The 12279-nt window shown below is 43.7% G+C and overlaps 1 protein-coding gene across 1 annotated transcript in view; it reads right to left on the reverse strand.

Annotated features, from left to right (window-relative positions):
- Positions 1-12279, reverse strand: part of tube1 (tubulin, epsilon 1) — a 43229-nt gene that overhangs the window by 13336 nt on the left and 17614 nt on the right. Inside the window, exon 8 of the mRNA XM_078541380.1 lies at positions 1356-1528. Within this exon, the coding sequence (XP_078397506.1) occupies positions 1356-1528 (173 nt within the window). The remainder of the gene's footprint in view (positions 1-1355; positions 1529-12279) is intronic.

Genomic DNA, 12279 nt, shown 5'->3' on the forward strand with positions numbered 1-12279 from the left:
GCTGAGCGGGTAGGCGCGTGCCCAACCGCTCGAGCATAAAATGACGCATGACGCGCTGAGCGAACGTCCCGACGTCATCGTGCACTCCCGCAATATTTCAGTTGGCCGGCAGGTGCGTGAGTTGGCAGCACGCCCAATTAACAGGCCTATAAGGCCATTAAAGTAATAATTAAATGGAATTCGGCCAGGTGGCCTTCGGATATTATATGAACTCTCATCCACAGGTGAGACGAGATTTCCAACAGGAATTAAAAATAAAATAAAAAACGTTCAAATCTCATTTATAACATGTCCCTGCTCATGTGACAGAGTCATATGAGAGGCACATTTTTAACTTATGTTTTTAAAATTCTTTAGCTCCCTGAGGCAGCTTTGTGCCTTCAGGAGGCTTTCAGTGCACGCACCTGCGCAAACCTTCGCACTCACCCTCCTCCCACCTCCACCCCCCGCCGCCCCCCACCCCAACCACAAAGCAGCGCTCAGCGTTGCAGAGTGTGATTCATGCTGGCTGGCTGTCAATTGGCCAGGCAGCATGAAATTGCGGCGGGAGCCCGATCACAGGCGGCGGTCGGTTTCGCTACTGCTCCCAACCCACCCGCTGTGCCTGCCCCACAATCTTGCCCATATAAACATAGAAAATAAGTGCAGGAGTAGGTCATTCGGCTCTTCAAGCCTGCTCCACCATTCAATATGATCATGGTTGATCCTCTATCTCAAACGCCATACTCCCACTCTCTCCCTATATCCCCTGACCCCTTTAGAGTCTGGAAATCTATCTATTTCCTTCTTAAATATATTCAGTGACTTGGCCTCCACACTCTTCTATGGTAGAGAATTCCACAGGTTTCACCACCCTCAGAATGAAGAAGTTTCTCCTCATCTCAGTCCTAAATGGCCTACCTCGTATCCTAAGAGTGTTACCTCTTGTTCTAGACCCCCTTATTTACTTTTTATATTTCTCAGTTATTTTTTGTATTAGTGCCCTTACATTGACCATTTACCTCTTTTGCAAATCTCAGTTTTGTTCTTTATTTATCCACAGAAGCCCCTGCATTTAATGTACACATGCAAGATACAAAATTGTCAGACTTGAAAAGAGCAACTGATTGATGCAGCTTGTTCTATAGTCATGACACTTTATGCATCAAGATACACACTCTCCCTATTTACCACATAATTTCCTGATAGAGCTGAAAAAACAAATAATAACCCTGGCCAATTATGGCAGATGAAATCTACAAAATTTCTTGCTGACCACTCTAGATAGTCAAAACTAGCCCAGGAAACCACATTGGCCCCAACTTGTATATCTTGTTGGAATGCTGTAATTATTAATATAATAAATGTTCACTCACCTGGTCAAATTGAGCAGCAAGTTAGCTACAATATTGTTCATAGCATCAAATGGTTTTTCCTGCTGTTTGACTTCACTGTGACCAGAAATCAGTGTGCTTTGCAGTTTTATTGCAGATGCTAATTTACCAGAATTGACCATCTGATTGATTTTGTTGACAATGTCAATCAAGGACTGGTTTTAAGAAAAAAAGGATAAAGTTTAGGGAATGTGCATTTTAACATTTAGTTCCATATACAAAAAGTAATTACATGAATGGCAGATACAGGCCTAAATCTTTGTGGGGAGGCGATAAGGAAGTGGGGCAGGGTTGTAGTGGTTGGGAAATGGCGAAAGGCGGGTTATCTGCAAATTCTGCTGAATTTAACAGAAAGAGCAGATTAAAAAATAACATTTCTGTATTTTTTGGCCAAAAGTCAGCCAGACTGCTGATGAGCAGGAAGGGAGAGACTGAAGGCTCTGTTGGACATGATGGAGTCCAGGGAAAGGGCTTAGGGGAAATCGGCAGATTGCAAGGGTGGAAACAGATTAACTGAGCTTTGTCAGATGAAGCACCCCTGCTTCTTCTGGCCCAAAAGGAGTCCTGTAAAGGCATTTACCTTCTGGTCTGGCCCTTCTCACCTCCCTTCAGCTGCCAGGTTGCCTAAGTCCTGGGAACTACAAATCTGACAACTTTAAAATAAGTAAATATGTATGATCATTGGAAGTGAGTAAATGTAGTCTTCAATGACCCTCTGTAGCTGCCAGTGTATAATTGCTGTCAAAACAGTAACTTTGGTCATTTGACTCAAATATAGCCTTTTCTTGTTTAATTAATGTGGGCGTCATTGACAAAACTGATATTCATTGCCCATCCCTAGGTGCCCTTACAGTGTGGCTTGGAAGACTACTTCAGAGGACAGTTAAAAATCACCCTTATATAAAAGCAAAATACTGAGGATGCTGGAAATCTGAAATAAAAACAGAAAATGCTGGGCTCTTCAGAAGCATCATAAGGACTTGAAACGTTAACTCTGTTTCTCTCTTCACCGCTGCTGCCAAACCTACTGAGTTTTTCCAGCATTTTCTGTTTTTCACGCTTTTTGGGTGTGGAACCACATATAGGCCAGACCAGGTAAGTAGGACAGGATAGAAAACAGAAAAGCAGTTGGTTTCTTTTTTACAACAATCCTTCAAAACTTCTTTTTTCCACGGACAACAACTTTTAATTTTCAATTTGTTTTCAACTGATTTCAAATTTTCAAACTGTCTTATTGGATTTTAAACTCATGTTGTCAGGATTACTAATTTAAACTCTGGTTTATTAGTCCAGTAACATAATAGCTATATTATCATATACAGTTAGAGTTGCAGACAGCTGCTCTGAGCAGACAGATTATCTGACGGTGTTGGGACAACTATTCTATCTAATCTTGATGGCAGAAGCAGAACCACGGAGGGGAAATTTCAATTATCCTGCAAATTCTATTACCTGTCACAATAATTCATTTCATTATGGTAGGTACAGTCAACTCAACTTAATTCAAGTCACTTAATTCAAATTAAGTGATAGTATTTTAAAAAATTAAGTTCACATTTTATTTATATGACTTGATTCAATTTTTTAAGCACAAAAAACATTTGAATGATCAGTAGACTGTCAGATTATGAATTGTATTGATTAATGCAAAACATATGGTTAATAGTTTGATTTGTTTACAAAAAAATTGATGCCTCTATTTACACAAAAGCTTACTAAAACACACAATAAGGAAAAAAAATACTTTCAACAATGACAGTTTTTAATAGGAGCAGAAGTAGGCCGTGCAGCCCCTCCAGCCTGCTCCGCCTTTCAATAAGATCACGGTTGAGCTGTTTGTGTTTCAAATTTCACATTCCCACCTACCCACGATAACCTTTGATTCCCTTGCCTAACAAAAATCTATCTAACTCCGCCTTAAAAATATTCAGTGACCCTGCCTCCACCACCTTCTGAGGCAGGGAAGTTCCAAAGTCTCACAACCCTCAGAAAAAAAAAATTCTCCTCATCTCCATCCTAAAAGGGCAACCCCTAATTTTAAAACAGTGTTCCCCCTAGTTCTGGACTCACTCACAAGAGGAAACATCCTTTTCACATCCACCCTGTCAAGACCATTCAGGATCTTAGATACTTCAATCAGGTCACACCACAATCTTCTAAACTTCAGTGGAAACAAGCCCAGCCTGTCTGACCTTTCCTCATATGACAGACCACTCAATCCAAGTATCACTCTAGTAAACCTCCTCTGAATCATCTCCGACGCATTTACATCTTTCCTTAAATAAAGGAGACCAAGACTGCACACACTATTCGAGATGTAGACTCACCACAGCCTTGTATAACTGAACCCTACCATCCTTAACTTTTATGTTTAATTCCTCCCATAATAAAAGATAACAGTCCATTAGCTTTCTTGATTACTTGTTGTTCTTGCATTCTTACTTTTTGTGACTCATGTTCTGGAGCACCTAGATCCCTCTGGCCCTCTGTATTCTGCAGTCATTCTCCATTTAAGTAATACTCTGCTTTTTTATTTTTCCTGCTAAAGTAAACAACTTCACATTTTTCCACATTATACGCCATCTTCCAGATTTTTGCCCATTCACTCAACTTACCTATATCCATCTGCAAACTCCTTACGTCCTCTTCACTTTCCTACGCATCTTTGAGCCAAATGCAAATTTAGCTACCATGCCTTTGCTCCCCTCATCCAAGTCATTGATATAAATTAGAAAACTTTGAGGCCCCGGCACAGACCCCTGCGAGACTGCACTCATCACATCCTGCCATTCAGAAAAAGACCTATTTATGCATACTCTGTTTTCTGTCAGCCAGCCAATCTTCTATTCATTCTAATATGTTACCCCCTACACCATGAGCTTTTATTTTCCGCAATAACTTTTGATGTAGCACCTTATCAAATGCCTTCTGGAAATCCAAGTACAGTACGCCTACAGGCACCCCCTTATCTACAGCGCATGTTACGCCTTCAAAGATCTCCAATAAATTGGTTAAACATGACTTCTCTTTCACAAAACTATGTTGACTCTTCCCGATTACCTTGAGATTTGTCAAGTGCCCAGCTATAATCCCCTTAATGATCGATTCTAACAACTTCCTCACGGCAAACGTCAAGTTAACCGGCCTATAGTTTCCTGTTTTCTGCCTCCCTCCCTTCTTGAATAGAGGGGTTATATTTGCTAATTTCCAGTCGGATTGAAACTTTCTAGAATCTAATGAATTTTGGACAATTGACATCACCCCATCTACTTCCTCATTAGCCACCCCTTTAAAGACCCTAGGATGAAGTCCATCAGGACCCAGAAGTTTGTCAGTCCACAGTTTCATCAGTTTACTCAGTACTGCTTCCCAAGTGATTGTAATTTCACCAAGTTCCTCTCTCCCTTTTGGGAGACATACAGAGTTAAGATCAGATGCAAAATTGTTGTCATTTCAACAGCATTGAATAAATGGCTTAGCTACATAAAGGACCAGAATTCCCTTAAATTGTTAAATTTAGTGAATAGCAACCAATGAACATTGTCTTCTATTAAGGCATCAACTCAAATATCTAATTTGAAGTTTACATTGAGCAGCTCAAACTTTTACTAAAAATTAGGGGGCAGAGCCTGGACTTTCCTGTCTGGGATTTTGGACAGGCCTGGCTGATAAACCTAGCGATGGTGTTGGGTGGGGGTGGGGGCACGAGTTTGAGAGGCCAGGGGAGGAGCGTTAAAAGTGGGCAGGGGGAAATAAGATCTTGAGGGGGTGTGCCTCCAATGGCATGGGCCCCCCCACACCTATCCCCCACAATGCCCCCACATACACCCCCTCCCCTCTCGAGCAAAAGGCCAGCCTCGGTAATCTGGCATTTGTTCCAGCTGCAAAAACACATAATAAAGCAAATAAAAGCCCTCATAGACTTGTCATGCTCCATCTATGCCACCTCATGCCCCCCACCCAACCCCCATAGCCCCTCACACCCTCCATGCCAACCTTGCTCCCACCCGCACCCTCATGGCCCTTTATAGCCCCTATGCCAACTTAGTGCCAACTTATGCCAACCCATGACCCCACCACCCTTTTCCCTTACACCTTCCATGCCAACTCACCCAGTATCCATCATGGGCAGACCTCAGGACCCATGCTGATAGGATATAAAATAAAGTTCTAAGTGTCTATTGATGAATTCGGTATTTAAACAAGCACAGTCATTGATAAAACCCCATTCACTACATTTAAATTCCTTCAACCGCTTAATCATTATAGCAACAAGCATTTGTACTCATAGCACAACTTCAAAGACTTTATAAGCACTCTGAGCTGTCAATCAAACTGTGAACTGACAGGGAGCCCACTGTGATAATGATAGGTCATGAATCAGTCATGTAGGACCAATTCCATAATGATAACCTACGGGCTTATCTCAATAGACCAAGTGAAATAGCAAGCATTGATTTTCTTTAACACTGCAGACAATTTTCAAATATTTAAAGGGCAGGAGATTTAAATGCCTTGACAGTTTCAATGAACTTGGCAGTTCCAATGAGTTTATCCACTTTTCACACACATTCATGTCTAAGTTTAACAATCTCAAAGGGTACCTCCCTTCTAAAGGGCACCTCACCTCTCCCAGGGGGCACCGCACCTCTCCCAGAGGTGCCCCAGGACCACTACCAAAACGGTACCCTACCTCTCCAAAGAACTCCATTAACTTTAGACTTTCTCTCAATAGGTCTCAAATGCACGAGTCATGTTTTGGACCTTCCACTATCGGTCTGACTGAAGGCAGCTGGACTTTAACATGTGCAGTTGCCTCCATGAACCACAGATGTACAAAGTACAACCTGCCCCCATTCACCCCCTGCAAAAATGGTGGGGCTGGGACATCTGGAATTGGGTCTCTGGCACCATTTTGGAAAAGTGGGGACCCTCTCTATCTGCATAAAAATTCAGGTCAATATGTTTCTCTGATGAGGGTAAATATAATTAACATGGGTAATTATAAATGACATCCTTTGTGACTGTGATCTTGGTGCATTATTCCTCTCCACCCTATTTGACCTCTCTGCTGTCTTTGACATGGTGAACCCCATCATTTTCCTCCAACACTGCTACTCCGAAGCCAACTTGAGTGGGACCATCTACTCTTACCTAGCCAGTTATCGCCAGAAAACCTCCTACTATGGCTTCTCTTCCCAATCCATTACTTCTGAAGTCAATCAAGGATCTAACATTTGCTCCTCCAATTTCTCACCAACATGATGCTCCTCAGTGACACCAATTGAGTCAATTTCCACATTTACATCGAAGGTAACCAGCTCCATCGCATCATCATTTGTCTTGACTCCTTCACTGCCCATTGCAAGTCACTTTTAGGCCAGTTTTAAGCTAATTCAGCTAATCTTCAGTGAATTATGTCAACACATCTAGAAACAACAATCTTAGGTTTCGCACGTGACCGAAAGGACATCTTAGAATGGATTTTTGTATCTCTGTGGGTCAGCAAAACAATATGGTACTCTTAATATTTAATGTATTTAGTTGTAGAAACAATGTAAAGATGTGTGTGCCTATACCGTGATAAACACAGAAACATAGAAAATAGGAGCAGGAGTAAGTCATTGGCCCTTTGAGCCTCCACACCATTTAATATGATCATGGCTGATCCTCTATCTCAACGCCATACTCCTGCTCTCTGTTCATACCCTTTGACGCCTTTAGTCAAGAAATCTATCTATTTCCTTCTTAAATATATTCAGTGACTTGGCCTCCACAGCCTCCTGTGGTAGAGAATTCCACAGGTTCACCGCCCTCTGAACAAAGAAGTTTCTCTTCATCTCAGTCCTAAATGGTCTACCCCATATCCTGAAACTGTGACCCCTTGTTCTAGACACCCCAGCCAGAGCAAACATCATCCTTGCATCTAGTCTGTCCATCCCTATCAGAATTTCATATGTTTCAATGAGATCCCCTCTCATTCTTCTAAGCTCCAGTGAATACAGGCCTAGTCAGCCCAATCTCTCCTCATGCAAGTGCAGCAAGCAATCAAGGCGGCAAATGGTATGTTGGACTTCATTGCAAGAGGACTTGAGTACAGGAGCAAGGATGTCTTAGTGCAACTATACAGGGCCTTGGTGAGACCATACCTGGAGTAGTATGTGCAGTTTTGGTCTCCTTACTTGCCATAGAGGGAGTACAGCGAAGGTTTACAAGACTGATCTCTGGGATGGCAGGATAGTCATATGAGGGGAGGGTGGTGAAACTATGGAATTCTCTGCCACAAAAGACTTTGGAGGCCAAGTCACTGAATATCACAGCGAGAGAGCTAGAGGAGCAGCGGGGCCATTAACAGCAAGAGAGTGAGAGAAGCAGCGTGGCCATTAACATTGAGAGAGCAAGAGGGACAGCAGGGCCATTAGCAGTGAGAGAGTGAGAGAAACAGCATTGCCATTAACAGCAAGAGAGTGCGAGAAGCAGTGTGGCCATTAACAATGAGACAGTGTGAGAAGCAGCGGGACCATTAGCAGTGAGAGAGTGAGAGGAGCAGTGGGGCCATTAACAGTGAGAGCGCGACAGGCGCAGCTATGCCTTTGACAGTGGGGCAGCAAGAGGAGCAACGGGGCCATTAACAGCGAGAGAGCGAGAGGAGCAGCAGGGCCTTTAACATTGAGACAGCAAGAGGAGCAATGGGGCCATTAACAGCGAGAGAGCGAGAGGAGCAGCAGGGCCTTTAACAGTGAGACAGCAAGAGGAGCAACGGGGCCATTAACAGCGAGAGAGTGAGAGGAGCAGCGGGGCCATTAACAGCAAGAGAGCGAGAGGAGCAGCGGGGCCATTAACAGCGAGAGAGCGAGAGGAGCAGTGGGGTCATTAACAGCGAGAGAGCGAGAGGAGCAGCGGAGTCATTAACAGCGAGAGGAGCAGCGGGTCCATTAACAGCGAGAGAGCGAGAAGAGCAACGGGAGCATTAACAGTGAGAGAGCGAGAGGAGTAGCGTGGTCTTTAACAGTGAGAGAGTGAGAGAAGCAGTGGGATCATTAACAGCGAGAGAGTGCGAGAAGCAGTGTGGCCATTAACAGCAAGAGAGTGAGAGAAGCAGAGGGGCCATCAACAGTGGGAAAGCGAGAGGAGCAGCGGGATCATTAACTGCGAGAGAGTGTGAGAAGCAGTGTGGCCATTAACAGTGAGAGAGTGAGAGAAGCAGTGTGGCCATTTACATTTGAAGAGCGAGAGGAGCAAGGGGTCCATTAACAGTGAGAGGCTGAGAGGAGCAGTGCGCTATTAACAGTGAGAGGCCGAGAGGAGCAGCAGGCTATTAACAATGAGACAGCGAGAGGAGCAGCGGGCTATTAACAGTGAGAGAGTGCGAGAACCAGCGGGACCATTAACAATGAGAGAGTGAGAGAAGAGTGAGAGATCGTTAAAGAGTGCGGAGAGAGAGAGGAAAGAGTGCAGAGAGCAGCTGATTGGTGAGTAGAATTGGTGAGTATTTCTGGTCTTTAAAGTAAAAGTAAGGTCTTTGGTTTGTGCTTAGGTCTCTAGTCTTTTTCTTTTTTTTCTCTTTTTCTTAAAAATAGCTTGTGAAGTATAAGATCGATACTGCTATGTAAAAAAATTACAATAAAGTGTAAAGAGCAATTGATTCTTCAAGTGTAAAGAGCAAAGATACAAGAGTAATTAATTAAGTAATTAAATAAAATACAATAGTGATCGCAGAACAGGTGGTGTGTTGCTGTTACAGCATGTGGGAGCTGCTGGACAACAAGGTGATTCAGAGCGAACACTCTGGATCTGTGACGAGCATTTGCAGCTTGAGGAACTTCGGATCCGAGTTGATGAGCTGGAGCCCAAGCTGCAGACCTTGCAGGGAGGGGAAAGTTACCTGGACATTTTGCTCCAGGAGGCGATCACACACCACAGATTGGATAATTCAAATTTGGTCTGTGATCAGGAACAGGAGGGTCTGACTGCAATGAAGTAGATTTGGGGACCTAAGGGGTAGCGTTCGAGGAGCCTCGGCCCCTGCAACTGTCCAACAGTTACGAGGTTCTTGCAAGCTGTGTGGACGAGAGCGGGGACTGCAGGGAGGATGAGTGAACTGACCACGGCATCGTGGTACAGGGAGCCATTCAAGTGGGGGGAGGAAATAGGAATATAGTAGTAATAGGGGACAGTATAATTAGGGGGTTAGATACTGTTCTCTACAGCCGGGAGACTGAGTCCCAAAGGCGATGTTGCCTGCCCAGTGCCAGGGTTAAGGACATCTCCTCAGGGCTGGAGAGGAGCCTAGAGTGGGAGGGGAGGGATCCAGCTGTCGTCGTCCATGTTCATATCAACGGTGTTGATAGGATTAGAAAGGAGGTTTTGCTGAAAGAATTTGAACAGTTAGGAGCTAAATTAAGAAGCAGAACCTCCAAGGTAATAATCTCTGGATTACTACCTAAACCACGGGCAAACTGGCATAGGGTAGATAAAGTCAAGGAGTTAAATGCAAGGCTCAAAGATTGGTGTGGGAGGAATGGGTTTCAGTTCATGGGGCACAGGCACAAGTACTGGGGTAGAAGGGAGCTGTTCCCATGGGATGGGCTTCACTTGAACTGTGCTGGGATCAGTGTCCTGGCGAATCAAATAACTAGGGCTGTAGAGAGGGCCTTAAACTAAATAAGTGGGGAGTGTGGGAGGGGATACGTAGGCTAACAAAGCAAAAGGATATGGCAGGATTGCAGGGCAGTTATTCAGGTATTGATACCCAGTGTGTGACAGGAAGGGACAAACATAAAAAAGACAGCAGCAAATAGGGTCAAAGGGGGGAAAAATGGTAAAAAGGCAAAATTAATGGCTCTTTATTTAAATGCACATAGTGTTTGGAACAAATTAAATGAATTCACGGCACAAATAGTGGTTAATGGGTATGATCTTATAGCCATTACGGAGACATGGTTACAAGGAGATCAAAGCTGGGAACTAAATATTCAGGGGTATGTGACTTTTCAAAAGGACAGGCAGGAAGAAAAGGGTGGTGGAGTAGCTTTGTTAGTACGAGATGGTAAAGGTACAATAGCAAGAAATGATCTTGGATTAGAAGATGTAGAATCCATATGGGTGGCGATAAGAAATAACAAGGGGAAGAAGACACTGGTGGGAGTAGTCTCTCGGCCCCCTAGCAGTAGCTATACTATAGGACAGAGAATAAATCAGGAGGCAATGAGGGCATGTAAAAATGCAGTACATTAATCATGGGTGTCTTTAATCTTCAGGTAGATTGGGAAAATCAAACGGGCAGAGGTAACCACGAGCAAGAATTCATAGAGTGTATTCGGGACAGTTTCCTAGAACAATATGTTGTGGATCCAACCGGGGATCAGGCTTTTTGGATCTGGTAATGTGTAATGAGGCAGGTGTAATAAATGATCTCAGAGTAAAAGATCCCCTAGGAAACAGTGACCATAACATGGTAGAATTTAGCGTTCAGTTTGAGAGTGAGAAACTTGGGTCAGAAACAACTGTGCTAAACTTAAATAAGGGTAATTATAAAGGAATGAGTGCAGAGTTGACTGGAGTGGACTGCTATGCGCTTCTTGTGCCGGGGGGGGGGGGTTCCCCAACTGTCAAAGTTCGCGCATGTGAAATAGCAAAATAAAAAAATTATTAACATGTCCCCCTCATGGATGGGACATGTTAATAAATATTACATAAACTTTATTAAAGATTTTTTAAACAGACATAACACCTCATCCCACCAGTTTTTTCTCCTTCCCGCCGGGGCTTCTGGCCTGCCCACCAGCCTTAAGGTTGGACGGGCAGGGCCTTTAATTAGCTTAATTATCCTGTCAATGGCCTCAATTGGCATTGACAGGTCGGCGGGCAGACAGCTGATTTCGCTGTCCGCCCACCTTCCTGAATATTTAAATGGAGCAGGATGACGTCGGGGGCTCCTCCCAACGTCATCCCGCGTCATTTTCCTGTCGGCGAGCGGGCCCCGCCCCCAAATTGCTGACGGAAAAATTCTGGCCCATATCTGACAAATTTATTAGAATTCTTTGAGGAGGTAAGAATCAGGATTGATAAAGGGCAAAGATGTAACACATTTCGGTTTCCAAAAGGCGTTCAATAAGGTACCGCACATAAGGTTACTTAATAAAATAAGAGCCCATGGTGTTGGGGGTTGTATATTAGCATGGATAGAAGACTGGCTAACTAATTGAAGACAGGGAGTTGGGATAAGGGGGACATTTTCAGGATGGCAACCTGTGGAGTGCCAGGGATCAGTGCTGGGGCCACAATTATTTACAATATATATTAATGACTTAGATGAGGAAAATGGATGTACTATCGGCAAGTTTGCGGATGACACAAAAATAGGTGGAAAGGCAAGTGGTGAGGATGATACAAAGAGTCTACAGAGGGATATAGACAACTTAAGTGAGTGGGCAAAAACTTGACAGATGGAATATAATGTGGGAAAGTGTGACGTTATGCACTTTGGCAGGAAGAATAGAGGAGCTGAATATTATTTAAATGGAGAAAGACTTCAGAAGCTGCAGCACAGAGGAATTTGGGAGCCCCCGTGCATGAATCCCAAAAAGCTAGCATACAAGTTCTGCAGGTAATAAGGAAGGCAAATGGAATGTTGGCTTTTATTTCAAAGGGAATGGAATATAAAAATAGGGAAGTCTTGCTTAAACTAAAACAAGGCACTAGTTAGACCACAACTAGAATACTGTGAACAGTTTTGGTCCCCTTGTCTAAGGAAAGATAAACTGGCATTGGAGGCAGTTCAGAAAAGGTTCACTAGGTTGATCCCGGGTATGGAGGGATTTTCTTATGAGGAGAGGTTGAGTAGGTTGTGCCTGTACTCATTGGAGTTTAGAAGAAAGAGAGGCAACCTTATTGAAATGTATAC

Source organism: Cetorhinus maximus, chromosome 5, assembly GCF_964194155.1.
Source record: "Cetorhinus maximus chromosome 5, sCetMax3.hap1.1, whole genome shotgun sequence".
NCBI lineage: Eukaryota > Metazoa > Chordata > Chondrichthyes > Lamniformes > Cetorhinidae > Cetorhinus > Cetorhinus maximus.